A 19,922-nucleotide genomic window follows, 5' to 3' on the forward strand; every position below is an offset into this window, starting at 1 on the left:
TCTTCCATTTACTATTTTTCTTATTGCTGTTGAATTTAGCATGTTGCATAAATTACAGTATTCTTGAGCAGCATTTATTTTCTAATTGAAGGGCTCGCAAAATTTACTTCCACAAGACAAATCTTACTAATATAGTTCCCTTTAATTATAACATACAACAGACAAAAGCAATCAAACCGTCACAGACATCCAAGCAGTAACAAAAACAAATGGCTGTAGATTTTAAAAAAAAGAATTTTTATTCAGGTAACATAAATATTCACTTATTTTTGTTCGTTTACTAATAGATGAATTAAGGTTTGACTAAAAACTTTAAAAAGGCTCATAAATGACAGCAGCTGAATTCTGTAGTTCTTACTGATAAATATTTTATTAAAGGGGCACAGTTGTTTGATACAATCTCTTGCACTTTATACCAGTTTTGCGATTAGAAGTGTTTTAAAATAAAAATCTAGACCACGATCACAGAGTCTTATGCCTTTTAAAAAGTTTTTTTTTGTAAAAGGTAGTACTGCACTAAAACAAAAATATTCCTGTAGCACCATGATCCTGGATACTCAGGTTCTCATCTCAGATTTCAGATTGTTGTTCCTGGTCATTTCATATATTCAACCTGCCTGAAAAACCCCTCCACAAGAAAAACATGACAGCGCCTTTTTGAAATGTACTTATAGCACTGTAATATCATAGGAACAAAGTTGAAAAGTGGAAAAATGCAATGATTATAAAATAACAGTCACTTATTTTAGGCCATTAAAAGGCTTTATACTCTTTAACGAATAGAAAAGAACTGCTGGTTCTATTTGGAATGAACTATAGCATTTTCTAACACATACAGTCTCATTTAAAACTTGATCATTGTAGGATCGTCTATGACATAGTGATTATGTTTGAGAATTGTTCTAAACATGCCAAAGTCTGAAACCAAACCAAGGTTACTCTTCCCCATTCTGCTCACACTTGACCTCATCATTTTTTCCTAACTCAAAAGGTTTCAGAAAATGTACTCAACTAATTTTTTTAGTTACTCGCCTTCAGCTTTACAATGATTTGGGGGGTGGGTGGGGGGGTTGGTAAATGAGGGGCACACTGCAATTTTTAAGATGACCACTGGCAGCTGGGTGTGACGTCGCAATAGGCTAGAAACACTACCCACCCCTTTTATCTCCAAGATCTGCTTTGACCCCAGCCAGATTTTGGTGTGAATGCCTCCTCATTCCTGTAGGTTACAGTGGCCTGAAAAAAAAACAAATTCAGGCAATCTCAACCCAGTGCAAGCCCACAGCACAACAGTGTTCAGAATTCAGCACAAATTAACACTGAGTTAGCACTGTTACATAATGATTGAAAATGGATTATTGACATTGTGCAGCAGGGATGCTCTTCGAGAAATTGGTTAAGGCACATTTTTGGGATAATGGAGTCTCACCTTGTATCTTAACCTATTGAATACCCAAACCAGAGAAGGCTTTATGCTAACACTGGTTGCAAAAAAGTAGAAAATCTTCTGTTTTTCAATTTTTGCTCAGACATTCACTGGGAAAGAAGACGAAGCACTACAAAGCAGAGGCAATAGACAAATCAGTGTATTATGGAGGAGACTTTTCTATCATCGGGATTGACAGATGAAATGTTCTAGGTATGTAAAAGTTTTGGATAGATGTTATTAGTATATGCTGGGGTGCTAACGTAGAAAATCTCCCCAAATCAGTTACATTCCCAGATTTTAAACTATGATTCAGTGACTATTCCTAACCTATTATTCCATAGGTTTTATCTGAAAAGAAACTGAAATTATGTTCACCAAGATACAGTGCCCCAGAATGAAGGAACAAATTTTGTTCAAGAGATTGCTTTCAAGTTCCAAAAGGGTTAAATTCAGAGAATCAATGTTCTCAACGCTAAGCCATGGTGAAAGAGAATCAGAAAGAGAGGTCCAGCTACAGCACCAATCCTCCAAACTGATGGTCCTCTCTCAACATAGTTCACTATTGAGACTGTAACTGGATTTACCTCAAAACCCATAAGCCAAATGCATATTCCCAAGATAGGGCAGAGAAAAATGTTTAGAAATAAATCGTTTCCTCTCCATCACTTTTCTATATCATCTATTTGTGTTGTTGAGACCAGCAGCAGACATACCACCTGATCATTGCCAGGGTTGGGGATTTGTAAGTAAAAAGAAACGGTGCACTTTTGTTTACAGTGAAGCAGAAAGGGCATTAAATCCCTCAATGAAAAATAACTCAATGTGTCTAGCACACAGCAACTTCCATATATAAAATGTCTTTTTCAAAACTAAACCCACATGGTATCTAGTGTATTAACTTCTTTCAAGTTACCCATTGTATATGCAAAAGGGGAACAGTGCGTTTCTCGGCTAAGGTAGAGGTAAAAGGTACTTTCACACAAACGCCTGTTTACTACAATGCAATCTGTATTATATAACAAGGAGTACATTGGGTTTTTCTACAAATGTAATGAGTCTGCAGTATGTAAAGTCTGACAGGGCTTCACATAAGCAATTATTTTATACACAGTAAAGATATAAATGTAATTAAAATGTATGTACAAAAACATATCGGCAAGAACCTAAACTTATAACAACATCCTTTTAGCTGCCCATCACCTTCAAAATATACAAATTTATACTCATGTGCACATCTACACCTAAACTTACAGCACACGGATCTCCTCTAAATGAAATGTGAGCACAGAACATTTTAACAAGGGGTTAGTAGATGCATTTCAATGCTTTCTTTTAAAACAAAAAATTCACATTAACAGCAATCTAGGAACTAAATGTCATGTTTTCATTGATAGGTTTAACGTTTAAATGGCAAAATACTGTCTCTATGGCCTTCAAACTCGGCTGTAACATTTTAAAATGGTAGTATTGCCACTTAAATACTCTCGGCGTGCTTCTCCCAACCCACCCCACCCACCCCTTTTTTCCCCATTTCCCCCCAAAATTGAATTTGTTTGACATTGGTTTTCATAATGAAAATCCAGTGACTCAGTGTGGGGTAAAAACAAATCCACATCAGTTGTGTTTTTTAAAAACAAACAAAAAAAATTATTTAAAAGCACCAAGATTCCCTGTCAACTTAATTATCAACATCTACTTTTTTCTTTGACCAGTGTGTTTATCAACCCTCCCCTTCCTGTCCCCCAAATCTACCCAGAGGAAGAGTATGCTATATTCCAAGCAGTCTGTTAACTCTTCATGGATACATGCATTCTAAAATTCAGTGCTTAAAAATGGATAAAAATCTAGTTCATTCAAATGCATCTTCCTCTTCAGCTTCCTCATGATTGACCTTTGCAAGCTCCTCGTGAACCTCCCGCACCATGAGGATACGGGTTAACATGGCATCCAGAATGGCAGGGTCAGTTGGTAAAGTTGAATACCACATGGGGCTGTCAGGCACACATGAGCGTTCAGGCTGAAGGTAGAAAACATCACTCCTTGACTTCACGCTCTCAGAACTAGGTAAAAGTCAAGAAAAAAATACAAAACTGTTTATAAGTAATGAACAGGCCCTTCCCATTACTATGAATTCTTAATCTTCATACTGATCATAGGAATGCCAATATTTAAACATTAAGGTAATGTTTAGATGCTGGGAAGGTGAAGTAAAAAAGATTTGGATATGTGATACGCAATTAGCGTACTCAACAAATCTTAGCTTTTAATGAAATATATAAGTTCAGAAGTAGTGGGAGATTAAAAGGGGAGATTTATTGTTTGGGTGGAAGGCAGGAGAGATGGAAGGTTAAATGGAATGGTGGCACAACGAAAAAAGCTGGCAAACGAACAAGAAACGAAACAAAAGTCCTAAGAAGTGCAGGCTGGGTGGATGGGCCATTGGAAATGCAGAATTAGCAGGATAGCACAGAGATCTGAGTCTGGGTGGGCTGCTCTTCAGAGAGTCAGTGTGGACTCAATGGACCGAAAGATGTGTTTTTACATCACTGGAATTCTATAATTCTATTCTATGAAAATATGAGCCCAGAGAATATATACATGGTAAAAAGCAAAATTATCAAAAGATCATTCAAAGGGAATGAAATAGGAGTAGGATTCACGATGTGAAACAAGTACTGAATTGAAAAATGAACCAAGTGTTGAATATAAAGATGATGTTCTGCTCTTAGAGCTTCATGACAACAGTACAAGGTGCAGCATATAGAGGAGTCAGAGTGGGAGGGAAAATTAAAATGAGTCAGAAACTCTGGGCCATGCACATGGATCAAAATGGTCACCCAGTTGGCACTTGTTCTCTTCAGTAATCACTGTGCCCATTGCCTCCTACAGTTAATCGACAACATTTCTTACTGCTGGATTTAGAAGACTAAACGTAAACAGGATAACTGCTTTGCCAAATACATTCGTAGAATCTCTGAGCACAACCTCAACCTTCCAGCTGCCTGTTATGTTATGCCTCCACATCATGTCTACGCTGATCTCAGTCTCAATGCAATCCAAGATCAAAGGTCAGTAGCTCACCTTTCCACTTGTTGAATTCAGGCTCAACATGGGATTCAATAGTTTCACATAGTCTTTCATCAATGTTCCTGTTTTTGCTTTACATTTTGATTTTGAATGGCTGTTTTTGGTTGCAAATCTGCATTACCATTTGCACCTTGTTTTTTGTTCTATATTCATTCCACTCCCTTTTGTTATTTAATCTACCTGCTTACACCATTTTACATGTCTACTGATTTTGTTCTGCTGTCATCCTTCCTTCCCTTGCCTCTGAATTTATTAAAACTTGATTCAACTCAATCATTTATAGAGCTGATGGAAGACCATCAACATGAAATGTCAAGCCTGTTCTGCTCTCAACAGATGCTGCATGACCTGCTGTGTACCAAGGGCTTATTTATACTGCACACATGCAATTTTTCATTTTTGTGTACTCTTAATTCCAACTTTCAAGACTAATTGTACATGGAAACTGGGCATACCATTTAGACAGGTAGAATTCAAAGAGGCGGACAGGACATCTGAGTGGATTATCTGTGTTTTCGGCCATTTCCATAGCACCTTCCTCCTCCTCATCACTGCGCTTCCTCTTTCCAAATTGTAACTTATCTACATTAGAAACATAAATTAGTAAATACAACATCAACCCCTCTGATCCCATGACGTAATCAGTCTTAGACTTCGATCATGGTCATCTCAAACTTTTACATTCCCCTCGTTTCTAAGAAAGGAAGAAATAAAACAACACCACACTGCTTACTTGGTAAGACACAGTAAAAATTATTTTTAATCAACCTGCTCAAACACATTAAGGCACATTCAATGTGGAACCTGAATTCCTTCTAACCCAGGAGTGGCCTACCACTGTGCCACAAGACCCCTAGATAAGACAATAGAGTAACAAAATAAAAGCCCATCTTATTTCATAGGCTGCACTGTCACTGCTGATATGTAGACAATTAATTTCAGGTAAAGGAATCAAATTTAAATTACTTCATGATCAGCCTTTAACCTGATCTAAATATTATCCCAAAAGGTAAATTGCTTAGTAATAGATACTTCCATGGATATTACGGAATGTGCCTTTCCTTTACCCCTACATTTCTTCCACACTGAATCCAAAAGACAACTTCCATAGCTGAGCATGGCACACCATTAGTCCTTTTGGGCATATTTATCACATTCTATATTTCCTCATACCGTGAGGGAATATAGATCACAGAACGGTGATCCTGCAAAAGCATCCTATTATACAATGTAAAAGCAGTGAGTTTTGTTTTAAAGCAGTCCTGTATGATCTGCTGCACCTCATTTAATTACTGCACTCTCTTCTTAGTGACTATAAGGTCAGATAATTTCAGTTGGCTGCCAATTGTTTGGGGTATCTGAGCAATTAATTCTCTAATCCATAAAATCCTGGATGCAGGAGCTTGTACTCATTCACCTGAATTTTGATACAAGAATGCAATTTATGATCATTTTTTACAGTTGTAAATACTTACATTAACATATTCTCAGACTGAAGAAAATCAAACCATTTCCATTAACCCCTGCGTAGAAGTTTTTATGGACTGCATTCACAATGATTATAATACTGCACTAAGTTACAGTATAATGAAGACTGAATCTTGAATCAAAGCTAAAACCACTTCACACTGATGCTAAATTTATAGTGTGAAGCTCTGTTAATGAACCATCTGTGTTAACAAACACTTGCAGCCTGTTTGCCATGTTCAAAGTGCAGTTTTAACTATGTGCTGGATTGCAATTGCAAAAAGAATCCATTACATCAGCCAAAAGTGTCAGAATCTCATGTATCAGTGGATTATGTCTTCATCATTCTCCACATAAACAATACAAAACACTGGGCAAATATTTAAAATTTTTACCACTTTAATCATTACTCATACAAAGGGTTCCACAGTTATAATAGCTGTAAAATGGTAAACACTTCCAGCTTCATTTTCATGAACAAAATGCACTGGGTTGGATCTAATGGGACAAATGTCCAAACCATGTTTAGTTCAGTCAGCTGAATAATTTAGTTTAACAACATGGTTTAAATGGCAATTACAGGATCAGCCATACAGCAAGCCGCTATGCACCTGATGGCTAATACTTAATTGTAGGTCACAATTTGATCAACAAGCATAAGAATACAGGACATTTCTGAAGAAGGGTCTCGACCCAAAACGTCAGCTTTCCTGCTTAGCCTGTGTTCATCCAGCTCTACATCATGTTATCTCAGATTCTCCAGCATCAGCAGTTCTTACTACCTCTCTAAGAGTACAAGATGACTGCTCTGACTTAACACAACCGTTTGGATCTTTTGTTCATAAGAGTAAACATTTATTTTGAGATAGAACTTCACCAAATCATGTCCCCCAAATATGTTACCTTCCACCTGATAAGAAAAATAGATTTGTTTATACCTATATCTTTGTCCTTCTTGTACATAGGTGGGAAGAATCGAAGGTAAGTCAACTTTGTGTTATGTTTCAAAGACTTTGTGCATCTCATAACATGAGCAAAAGAAAGCTTCATATGTTCACTGACACTTTTCAACTGGAAGTACTTGGTGTTGAAGAACAGTAAAGTGTTGAGAAGAACTGTTGGGGAATATGCTCCGAGTTGTTTGCATTCCCATAAATGCTCCTCTTCAATGCGACAAAATAACTGGCCTGTGGACAAAATAATGTTACTACCAAGCACAAGATGCAGGCTGAAATAATTCATTAATTTTTCTCATAAATATACATTTCAGAACAGAAATTGCACCAAAATAGAGCATCTGGTATCTGAATAAACAGGGCAATGATGTCAGTATGCCCTCAACCAATAAGATCGAAGGGTTATGAGATTACAGAACTGTAACAAGATCAAACAGTTGCTGCAAAGCAAACTCTCCACTTAAAGTATTGTTGTTTCTTTAAGTAAAGTAGCTTGCAATTTTTAAAGGAATCTGTTAGAAATTCTTCTTTGTAGGAAAAAGCAATGTATTTTTCCTCGGAGGAAGCAGTTTTGATACCAATCTTACTATGCCCAGGGATAAAGCAAGAAAACTACTTATTTATGAACATCATATAAAGGGGCTTCCCTAGTGGTTAGGATTTTCTGCAATATTCAGTCACATAGGTGATAAAAAGCAAATGAAAATTTAAATTTGGAAGAAGTACAAATAATTGAGTTGTGAACCACTATGCAAGCCTCTTTTTGTGGAGGAGAGAAATCTGATGAAGGAGCCCTGAAGTAGAAGTCAAAGAACACATGCCCACTCAAAGGAATTAGCAAAGACTACGTTTATTTAAAACAAAAATATAAGATTATATAGCATAAAAAGGAAAGGAATGTGCTTCTCCCATGCAGTAAGCATGAACGGTGAAAGCCCATTAGCTATAACTCAAAAAAGGTTCCATGCTGTTATGCTATTCTGGAGTGTTCCCAGGACTAATGCCAAAATTAGACTTTATGAAATGACTGAACTACTGTACAGCCAATGCAAACATACACTGCATTGCATGTGTCTTTAAAAGTGGTAAATGCATGGTACTATTCCCAAATGAGCAAGAATTCCACATACAGACACTTACCACTTGGCAGAAGCTGCGGTTGCCAAAATTTCAGAGCCTTCGTAAGCTCTGATGTGAATTTTGTGTAGTAAAGATCTGTGAAGATGTTATCAATGCGGCTGTTCTCAAATATGTACTGAAAGATTCAGAGCAGATTTATGCAGGTCACAAAACAAAGTTTCATTGGCCATTAAAGCATGTGAAAGGCCCAGATTCTTTAACACATTCTAAAGGCTCAAGTAGTAATATTTAAATGATGTCCTGTTCAACACAGGACAATCTTTAACAGCATGCTAGGATTATTAAAAACTGCAAGACTGCTGGGTTTACTGAAGGTTCACAGTGAAATATTAAACACTGTTGCAGAATTCAATCTCGTGTCCTGCTTAGTTCTTGCATAAATTGCACGAAGCTCAAACCAGAGCTAAATAAGCCCACACTTGAGGTCAAAAAATTCCCTTGATGACATATGTAGAATATGACTGGTAGAGACCTGTGAACAGGTTTTGTATCAGTGGCAGTCAAAGGTATATGTCCTTTTGTTAGTTAGGAGAGGGATACGCTCTGTGATGGACGCAGGTTGTAGACGAAAGCAATATCTTGTGCTATTAAAGGGAAACTGGTCACATTCTTTAAAAGTAATGACCACAATGCTTCGAGATCAACCAATTTCAAACAGAATGGAAAGCTGATCATTTTCTCCAGGCCACAAATGCTTTGCAATTCCCAGTTTTGCACTATTTTTCTCTTGACAAGTCTCTGTTAAATGCTTAACTGCTGTAAAAATCTTACTGGAAATTCTGTAGCTCAGACATATGCAGTAAATAAAAAAAATACAGAATTAAGAATAAGTAGCAAGTTTGATGCCACCTTCTGATCACAAAAGCACATTACATGGACCTGTTTTTATAAAGAAAATCAATCTATAATGGCATTAAACTAGTGGATCAAATTGCTCTATTTAATTCTTCTATTTCTATTTTCAACCCATCTGATTTGGTAAAATAACAATGCAAGTTTCCACTGTCTCTCTCAACAGGTACAAGTGTGAAGACTTGGAACAGCAAATAAAGGGCTACCCCAAAACTGAGTCTTACCCACATGTTGTAACAGAAAATACTAGTCTGTGTGGCTATGTATGACAAACACCCATGTGTCACCATGCCTCCTTAAACAGTTTCATATTGTTAATATTGTGTTTTACCTGTTGAATTCCTAGACAAAGGTAGAAGATACTATCCGGCTCATACTTTTCTCCATTTGGTCTCCGTACTTCTTGAATAAACTGACACAATCCATAACTGAGCTCAGCAGCCGTGCAAGAAAGAATGTCCTCCTTTAGCTTAATTGGTCGAGCTGCACATAAATTTAAGTCGATCATGAAAAACGTCATCACTTAGCATAAAACAGACAGTGCCACTAAAACTAAGAGCTTTATCTTTAAATTCCAGTCTACTCAGTTTGTGTAAATGTTTACTTCTACAATTCCCCAAACAAGAGGTTTCTACCTGGGCTGACCTAATGAAATAAAATGATTTAGTTTCTCTATGTGTCTCCAAGCAGCTGGCACTTGCTTGAATGTTTCAGTATGTATTGCAAATCACATGCCTAGTTTAACCATGAGTATTATGATCAACTTAGAACAACAAGAAATTATGGGTATAATGCTCACTTCTGAATTTCAACTCTATCTAAACTTGGCACTTCCGAAATTTTAAAATCCCAGCGTGTCAGAAAATGAGATGGGAAAACTGAGGTCCTGCTTGTACATTCAGATAAAGGATTGCATGTCACTTTTTCAGTGAGGCATGGATAGATTTTCCACTGTACTGTCCAAGACTGATCCCTTCGTAACCTCTAAGTGTTTAACTGACCATTTATCACAGTACTAATTGTGGGACTTTACAGTGCACAAACGGACTGCATCATATACCTACAAACAAAGCTACTAAATTTCAAAAGTAATCCAGTACCACGAAATGCTTGAGAGGATTCTCAAAAGCTATAGGGACTATTTGAATGGAAGTTATTTCTTCATATGCCTACTTGAACAAAGAAACCTTTACAAATATGGAATATTTCAAATGTTATAGCAAGATGCTCCATTAGGGCAACAAGCCAAAGCTTGGTCCTTGTGCATGGGAATGGAAGAGGAAACAAAAGTAGCACATTCAAAGCCAGGTTTACAATCCTTATATTACCCAGTTAGGGGGCAGCATTAGCAAACCTTGGAAGCAGATTATATGACATTCCCCTGGCTTAAGTATGTTGTGTAGAGGCCTAAGAAAAGGGAGAGGAGAAAATAAGAAATGTATCAAAAATGAGATAAAAGTGGCAACAAATGGATCCTCTACCCTGGTAACTGGAAAATGAGATAGGGACTATTTGCTATCAGAAGAGTTACATGTAGATAGACATATGAAATATAATGAGGCACCTACATCTTACAAGAATAAAGTATAATGTACTACTTTTGTAGTTGTTGGTGATTCACTGAAAGTGGAAGGCAGAAAAGAAAGGACTAAACTATACAGTAGATCAATTGGAGGTCACATCTCCAAATACTTACATCCAAACCGTAGCTCCTCTGTGGGATCTCCCTTATCATTCCGAAATTGTACCCATCTTTTCCAAGCCTTTACACCATACATATACTTCAGAAACAAACCAACGTCACTTCCTCCAGTTACAGGTTCCTGTACAACATCTCGGCTGTACCCCACAATAGATTTCTTCCTTCCCTAAAGTGTTAAGCCAGAGTAAATTCATAATGACTCTTGTCAACAAAGTTTAATGACCAAATTAATATCAGAATGTTTCCTAAAATAGAAATGTATCCTTAGTGACAAAGCCATTTTCTGCACTGTCACAAGTCTGTAGGTATGAATTACATATTCTGTAAAGAAAGCTAATATGTTTTACAGACAGACACAAGAGTCTTACAAAACAGCTTTCAGAAGCCTTATTCTCTTGCGGATTCAACTTAAACAACAGAAGAAGAGAGTCCGAGGGGTTCAGGTACATAATTCTTTGAAACATGTACCATAGGTTTAGCATGCGTTTAGCACGCTTGCCTTCATTGCTCAGACTTGTAGTACAGGAGTTAGGATATCATGTTGAAGTTGTACAGGATGTTGGTGAGGCCTCTTCTGGAGTACTGTGCACAGTTCTGGTTACCCTGCTATAGGAAAGATATTATTAAATTGTAAGTGGTTCAGATTTACCAGAATGTTGCTGGGAATGGAGGGTGAGTTACTAAAATAGGCTTGGACTTTTTTCACAGGGGCATAGGAGGTTGATGGGTGATCTTACAGAGGTTTATAAAATCAGGAAGGGCATAGCAAGGGTCAGTTCCCTCAGGTGGAGGAGTTCAAAACTAGAGGGCATATTTTTAGGTGAGAGTAGAAAGTTCTAAAAAGGACACAGGGGCAACTTTTGTTTTGAAACAGTGGTTCGTGTGTGCAATGAACTGGTAGAGAAAGTGGTGGATACAGGTACAGTTACAACAGTTGAGAGACATTTGGATAAGTAGGTGAACAGGAAAGGTTTAGAGGGATATGGGCCAAACGAAGCTAAGTGGAACCAGTTTAGTTTGGGAACATGTTCAACATGGGCTAGTTGGACTGAAGGGTCTGTTTCCATGCCGTACGACTCTACAACTGTTGCCAGATGCAGATAGTCAGACTTTGTTATCTTAAGAGTCAATCGCAAAGGACATTAAATAATTCAAGGATTCTATGACTGCCAACTGAAACCTCAAAAGGAGTGAAGACTCAAAAGCTTCTGTAGTGTTGAATAGAAGGTTGAGTGTTATTGCAAGGAATTTGAGCATAATTGACTTTGCTTTGTGGCACACAGATAAAAGAAATTTGCCTTTTTGTAGTCATTTTGTTTGAGAGTGAGAACCACTTCGAAGAGGATTATCTAAGTGCGACAAGGGATACACTTTTAAATAGCCAGTGATGCTCAAAAATGAGACAGAGGAAGGCATTTTGAGCTATATTGAACTAGGCTACCAAGTGTTCTAACATAGAATTGTTAGAATAAAACAAATGAGATTTCACTCATTCCCAGAACCTATGCTATTTAATCCGACCTTGGGAGCAACCTCCAAAGATTCAACAACAGAAGTCATTATAGTTGCTGAATCAGACTTCACATTTCATCTTTCCATTTAGAAATGGAATCTTGGAGCAAGATCTGCAACAGTAGTCATGATCTATTGCCACATTCACATATAATTTTCACCTTACCTACAATAAATCTTTGCATTTGTATTTTAGCTAATAATGTTATCACCAAGTCCTTATGCGGTTTTTAGCAACGGTTATGCAATAAACTAATCTACTATCTTGTGTTCAACATTAAGTTGCACTGTTTGTTACTTTAAAATCAAAATTTGTAAACGAAAAATGGGCAAGAAGAGGTTCATACAAATTTTTAGTTTGCCAAGATTGTCACAAGGACGTGCTTGATGCTGCCATGACAAAATGCATTTAACAAATGTAAAAATCGAACCCAATTCCAACAAGCTCACCCGTTTTCTGGGTTGAGGGAAGCCTTCTTTGTTCTTTGCACGTTGCCTTGCTCTGTGCTGTCTTGCTGTTGCCATTCGGTCACGTCGCGACAATTCAAAGGTAGCTATTTCAAAAAATAAGCCAAAAAATAATTAGACAAATACCCTCCATAGAACCTTTACACTGCTTGAAATTGAGAAGTGAAGAACTTGTGAAATTAGATTGAACAATAATGTCACTGAACACTCAAGAGATTTTTATTTCCTGTTGGTGGATAATTGGATCAACCAACTAAAGGCATCTGATAGTCAATGAAACAGATACCTGTATATACAAGGAAGGTTTCAAAAAAAAAGATGCTTTTTGAACAGTCAAAAGGGCAGCTGTGGAGCAATGGAAAAAGCTTCATAAGTTACTTGAAAAATCATAAAACTCTCAAAGGCTGAACTGGGCTATTGGAGAACATCTTAGAAAATGTCAGAAATAGTAGAAGGCAATTTCTGCCTACTTAGACAATATGATGATAAGATGATTAATAATAGTGACACAGATCATTACCGGCTCAGATAAAACTACAAATTTAACAACAAATAGCATCTGGAGACCAGCCACCAGCTCTGACCACAGGTGGAACTGTTGCTGATGACTATTTTCGTCACTCACTATTTGGAGATTTGGGGTGAAGGGACCTTTCAGCCAAATATAAATTACGCAATTGGAATGTAAGCTTGGCAACCAAGAATCAAAGTACAAAAGCAGAAAGCAACTTTATTGCAAAAGTCAGCGTTTCTTAGTTTGTTCCAGCAAACAATATCACAAGTGCATCTTCGAAGGACATTCTGCTGAATGATAAGTCCTTAGCACCCATTTTGATTGTGCAAGTCTGTTCTGGGCAGATGCACAATGCTGATGTATTTTCTATAACTGAAAATAACTGGACGTATCCCTGACCCTCAAGTGATTTTTATGTAAAAGATTTTCTCTCCTTCTGTGGCAGGGATGAACAAATATTGTGTGGTGCCATGTGGTTGTACATAGTGGCTTCTTCTATTTCTTAATTAAATAGCAACTAGATTAGCACAAAAATTGCACGTAGGCTCTTGTGGTGCAGTGGTACTTCCTCTGGACTTTGAATCACAACTTCAGGTGCAATCTGTTCCAGAGGTGTGAAATAACATTTCTGAGCAGGTTGGTTAGAAGGTATCTGCATATGTAAAACTTTGATTGTGAAGACGTCTCCTGGCTTAGGAGCAGAGGATCACCTTCCCTACGGTGTAACATAAAGGCTACTTGATGTCTGGATGAAAGACCCTGTATTAAGTACTGGCTTAAAATATCCACTACAAGCTCAAGACTGGTAGAGAGATGGTAGGAACTACCGATGCTGGAGAATCCGAGATAACACGGTATGAAGCCGGATGAATACAGCAGGCCAAGCAGCAGAGAAGCAGGGAAGTTTGACGTTTCAGGTCGAGACCCTTCTTCAGAAATGGGGGAGGGGGAAGGGGATTATGAAATAAATAGGGGAGACGGGAGTGGCAGATAGAAGATGGATAAAAGGAGAAGATAGGTGGAGAGGAGACAGACAGGTCAAACAGGCAGGGTTGGAGCCAGTGAAGGTGAATGTAGGTAGGGAGTTAGGGAGGAGATAGGTCAGTCCAGGGAGGACAGGTCGAGGAGGCGGGCTGAGGTTAGTGGGTAGGAGATGGGGTGGGGCTTGAGGTGGGAGGAATGGGTTATGGAGGCAGGGGCTACCTGGGCTGGTTTTGGGATGTGGTCGGGGGAGGGGATTTTGAAGCTTGTCAAGTCCACATTGATACCCTTGGGCTGCAGGGTTCCAAAGCAAAATATGAAATGGACTATTACTATGGGCGTTCAGTCCCTATACACCTGCATTCCCTACGCAGATGGCCTAAAAGCCCTCTGCTTCTTCCTGTCCCACAGGCCCGACCAGTCCCCCTCCACTGACACCCTCACCCGCTTATCCGAACTCGTCCTCACCCTCAACAACTTCTCCTTTAATTTGTCCCACTTCCTACAGACAAAGGAGTTGGCCATGAGTACCGACATGGGCCCAAGCTATACCTGCCTCTTTGTAGGGTGGGTGGAACAATCCCTCTTCCGTACCTACACTGGCCCTACCCCCATCTCTTCCTCCGTTACACTGATGACTATAGCGGCATGCCTCGTGTTCTCACGAGGAGCTCGAACAGTTCATCCACTTCACTAACACCTTTCACCCCAACCTCAAGGTCACCTGGTCCATCTCTGACACCTCTCTCCCCTTCCTGAACACCTCTGTTGCCATCTCTGGCATCCACCTGGAAACAGATATCCATTTTCAGCATACCAACTCCCTAGAATATTCCTCCTCTCACCCACCTTCCCGTAAAAAGGCCATCCCCTATACACAATTCCTTCACCTCTGCCGCATCTGCTCCCGAGATGAGGCATTCCACTCCCGGACATCCCAGATGTCCTCTATTTTCAAGAACAACAACTTCCCCTCCACAGTGATCGAAAATGCCCTCGACTGTGTCTCCCTCATTTCCCGCAACTCATCTCACACCCCTCGATTCGCAATAATAACCAAAACAGAATCCCTCCTGTCCTCGCATACCACCCCACCAACCTCCAAATCCAACGCATCATCCTCCGATATTTCCGCCATCTACAATCTCAGGAAAGCAATTAAAGTATTAGCATAGCAAAATACATTTTGTTCTTATGCAAAATGCTAGTTAAGCCCTAGTTTTAATACTACATCTAGTTTTGGTTTCTTCAGAGAGTGATAATGAGGTTTTGGAAAGGGTGACATGAGGGCCACTGAATGAATGCCCAGTGTAACATTTTAACTATTCATAGGGCCTTTGCATAGTTGGCAAGTTCATTAGCTCCTGCCCATCTTAGTTACCAAAACAGGCTGAAAGAGCCGGAGATGCGCAGAAGCAGGAGGGCTCTGTCTGAGGCTTACATGATGATGGAGTTTGAGTTTCCATTGACAGTTTGCTCCAATTACATGGTTTAGGTTGAGTGTCAATCTTAAATTGCAGAAAAGGCAGAAATTTGTTAGGACATGGTTCTTTTCTAGAGAGATAAGCCAACCTCTCGACAGGTAGCCAGCTAGTGCAATGGATGTTGAATCACTCAACTCTGCCAGTCAAGAACTGGATCTATTTCTAACCAGAAGAGATCAACACATACAAAACAAAAATGCACACTCTAAGGAATTTCAGGGACAGAATAATTTCTTACACTAGTTTTAATTCTCTCACAGGTGAGTGCAATGGTCAAGGAGTGGATCAGCGACATCTTTGAATTTTTAATGCTCCAAGTTAGCCCAGGTCGTCTTTTTTTATGATTTTGCCCTTCACAAGGATATTAGATGACTTTTTGGTCAAGGCAATAAAATGTACATAGCACAATATTCACAAATGGGATGAAGAGGGTCTTATCTTGTTTTCATTGCCTATATGATTCCCCAGGTTTCAATTCCCAATATGATTCTTTAACTAGCTGTTAAGATATTAATAATAGTTTAGAACAGTTTTCATGCTAGGAAGCATCTGGCCCTCACTTGTCATAGTCGATATCACAAACCCAGAATGTAAATAATTACTGAACAAAAATCTACAAATCACTTAATCACCTTAAGACAAATACACATAGCACAGAATTTACACATACATAGAAATAAATCTGAGGTGAACACATTGTTAGGTCAGCATTTAACACAAACCGCCTATTTAAGGATCTAAAATGATACGCCTGCATGGAAATGGCTGCCTGCGTAGGTGCAATTGCATAGTATGACCAGTTGGTGGCTCCATGGTGCAACCTTTTCAAGCAAACTCACTGTGAATGAGAGGATATTAGGTCCATATTCAGAACAAGTCCAGTTTAGGGTTGATATGTTCTGAACTTGCTCGGTGGCCTGTCTAAAAATCACAACCATCCTCGACACAAAGGACTTCACGCACATTTCTCAGGATTCCTCATGTTTAGGTTAAGTACATCGTCATTCAAAATGATTTGCAGATCAAGCCACTTAGGTATTTTTTCCTTCAACCTGTTTCGAGCTATTATGACACACCTGGAGCAGGTGGGACTCGTACCCAGGCCCCCTGGTTCAGACGTACGGGGATTACAACTGCAAGTTATGTCATCATCCCGTACATGAATGAAGGTGCTATCCAAATTGAGGCCTTTGTATTTCTCCCAAAGTTTATAAGAAAATATTCTTAATCTAATATTAAACAGCTAGGTTACTGTAAAAGAACAGAGCCACACAGAGTCTAACAGCACAGAAACAGTCCCTTTGGTCTATGCTGACCAATTTTCCCTAAACTAAATTACTCCCACTTGACCTATATCCCTATAAACCTATTTATGCAGCTATTCAAATATTTTTTTTTCAAAATTGCAACTACCTATCTACCTGTGACAGCACTTCCAAGGAACTACATACCTGAACCTCTCGGGGGTCTCTGTTCTACAACACTACCCAGGACCCTATCATTAATTGTCTAAGTCCTGCCCTTGTTTATCTTACCAAAATGCAGTACCCCTCACATTTATCCAAATTCAACTCTATCTGTCACTCCTCAGCCCACTGGCCTACTTGAGCAAGATCCATTCTGAAGGTCTCAATGAAAAAGTGGTAAATATACACCCATGTATGGAAGGAAGAGTGAGAAAGCTTTGTACACTATTCAAGAGATTGCAAATAATTAGAATATTTTTTCAATACATAAACATATTTGTTTTATTTGACATGAATTTACATATGTCTTTAAATGTAGAAAAGTAGCCCAGAGCACTTCATAGAGGCAGAAGGAGAAAACAGAGTCCAAATCAAAGAGGCTTTAGGAGTTGGTTGTAACAAGCAAATTCCAGAGTACTAGACTTGCCAACTGAAGGCATATTGGTCAGTGATACGGATAATTAAAAGGACTGACTAAGAGGGAGAGAAAGTTTGGCAGTGGAAGATACTGCAGCATTGGAGGAAACCAGAGAGAGGTCGAGCCTGCAGCACAATTTGAATACAGGATTGAAATTTTAAATATTATCTCACAGTTCCTCAAATTGAGTTAAGAATGATTGGTAAATTGGACTCAGTGCAGACTCCAGGGGCAGAGATTTGCATAAGATGAAATTTATGAAAAAGTGAGGAAAGGTGGTCAGTGTCAACCCGATTTAAGTGACTATTGCCATGTTTCATCCTCTAGATGTAGCAGGCCTTTTTGTCTTAAGTACAACCACACTTGCCATAATAATACATAGCAAATCAGCAGAATTAAACACTCAAAGTAACTAATACAAACACATGGCTCAGAGAAGCTCATGAACAGCAAACACATTATGACAGGAGTGGTTAAGATCCAAGTTACCTATCAGGAAAATCACATCAGTCCTTAACTATCTATGGTCTAACATACTGTTTAGTATTGCTAACAGTAATTTGATATTATGATATTCAAACTCCAGATCGGATCTGACCAAAGGGATAGTTTCTTTATATCTGAGCTATTTAATCCTAAAAATCTGAAGTATCTCAATTAGGCCATGTGATCACTTTCAAAACTCAAGCGATTACAATAGAAGTTTATATAATCTGTTTCTGTAATTTAACCTTCACTGTCAAAATCTATACTATATCCTTTTTTGGGGCAAATCCTGTGCATCCTTTGGAACCGTACAGCCCAGTGGCATATGCAATATTCCAAATGGGACCTAACTAATTGCCTGGACAACTAAGCTAAAAGCTCCCATTTAATTCCAATATTTTTGGATAAAGTTCAACATTTCATGAGAGCTCTGAGTGGTCTTGAACATGTTCATGAGTTTATTTTTTTGAGTGAATTATGGAACTGGGCACCCAAATCTCTTTGCTCCTTCAGTTTCCAATCTTTTAACATTGAAAAGACTTTCCTGTTCACTTCACTTCAATCCAAGGTGGGCCACCTCGCTGTCATGCATTGATTCCCAACTACCACAGGAATCAAAGTGTGGAGCTGGATGAACACAGCAGGCCAAGCAGCATCCCAGGAGCACAATAAGTTGACGTTTCGGGCCTAGACCCTTCATCAGAGAGGGGGATGGGGAAAGGGTTCTGAAATAAATAGGGAGGGGAGGGAGGAGGAGGATCGAAGATGGATAGAGGAGAGGAGACAGACAAGTTAAAGGGGTGGGGATGAAGCCTGTAGAGGTGAATATAGGTGAGGAGGTAGGGAAGGGATAGGTCAGTACAGGGAGGATGGACAGGTCAAGGGCGGGGGGATGAGGTTAGGAGGTAGGAAATGGAGGTGCAGCTTGAGGTGGGAGGAGGGGATAGGTGAGAATAAGAACAGGTTAGGAAGGCAGGGACGAGCTGGGCTGGTTTTGGAATGGAGTGGGAGGGTGGGGAGATTTTGAAGCTTGTGAAATCCAAATTGATACCATTGGGCTGCAGTGTTCTCAAGCAGAATACGAGTTGCTGTTCCTGCAACCTTTGGGTGGCATCGTTGTGGCACTGCAGGAGGCCCGAGATGGACACGAAATGTCAGCTTTTGTGCTCCTAAGATGCTGCTTGGCCTGCTGTGTTCATCCAGCTCCCCACTTAGTTATCTCAGATTCTCCAGCATCTGCAGCTCCCATTGTCTCTGCCACAGTAATCAGTCTATATCCCTTTCCAATTTCCTGAACCCACCTTCACAACGCACCTATCCTTCTATCGTAGGATTGACTACAAACTTGGATATATATTTGATTTCTTCAAGCAGGCTCAAACTGCTAAATCCTAATGCAAGACAGCCTATGGTAAATTGTTGTAGCAGACATGATATTGCTGTAAAGGCCTACACTGGAATTATTTTTGGTGGGTCATTTTTATAAAATGGGCCAGATTTTGCAAATACAAATATTGGTGAGACTTTTCAAACCTCAATTATTGTGGAGGGAATCATTCTACAACATGATATGCATGTTAAATGTAAAGAAGTTCAGAAGCTGCTTCCCAAGTTCATTTACTTCTACCAAAGTTTTGCAACACCAATTTCACTTTAAGAGGCTCAGCACCAAAAATAAATGTCAGAATATGATGTTCTGGTATTTACATGATATATTCTCATTAACGATAAAAAAATTAGAACTTATCAATTCAAGCACAAGCGAGTTTAAAAGAGACAATTCTTAACTGTTACAACAACTTTGCTCACAATGAATACCTTTTAAAATTCAGTGTGTCAATCCTTCAAGTTTTAATTAGGGTTTAATTATTCTTTTGATATTTTTGTCTCATCACTTGTATTTAATTTAATCTGGCATTGAATTAACTATTCTATATTCCATTTTAAGGTTTACATTGGA

General features: G+C 38.8%; 1 protein-coding gene across 7 annotated transcripts in view; it reads right to left on the reverse strand.

The window, feature by feature from the left end:
- Nucleotides 1-2,959: 2,959 nt before the first annotated feature.
- Nucleotides 2,960-19,922, reverse strand: part of LOC125464971 (zinc finger MYM-type protein 4-like) — a 194,792-nt gene continuing 177,829 nt past the window's right edge. For all 7 annotated transcript variants that reach the window (XM_048557957.1, XM_048557956.1, XM_048557955.1 and 4 more), the window contains 7 exons: nucleotides 12,596-12,699; nucleotides 10,628-10,799; nucleotides 9,263-9,414; nucleotides 8,080-8,194; nucleotides 6,922-7,170; nucleotides 4,972-5,098; nucleotides 2,960-3,489 (listed from right to left, as the gene is read on the reverse strand). In XM_048557957.1, coding sequence (XP_048413914.1) covers nucleotides 3,279-3,489; nucleotides 4,972-5,098; nucleotides 6,922-7,170; nucleotides 8,080-8,194; nucleotides 9,263-9,414; nucleotides 10,628-10,799; nucleotides 12,596-12,699 — 1,130 coding nt within the window. In that variant the 3' untranslated portion in view covers nucleotides 2,960-3,278. The remainder of the gene's footprint in view (nucleotides 3,490-4,971; nucleotides 5,099-6,921; nucleotides 7,171-8,079; nucleotides 8,195-9,262; nucleotides 9,415-10,627; nucleotides 10,800-12,595; nucleotides 12,700-19,922) is intronic.

Source organism: Stegostoma tigrinum, chromosome 24, assembly GCF_030684315.1.
Source record: "Stegostoma tigrinum isolate sSteTig4 chromosome 24, sSteTig4.hap1, whole genome shotgun sequence".
NCBI classification, from domain to species: domain Eukaryota; kingdom Metazoa; phylum Chordata; class Chondrichthyes; order Orectolobiformes; family Stegostomatidae; genus Stegostoma; species Stegostoma tigrinum.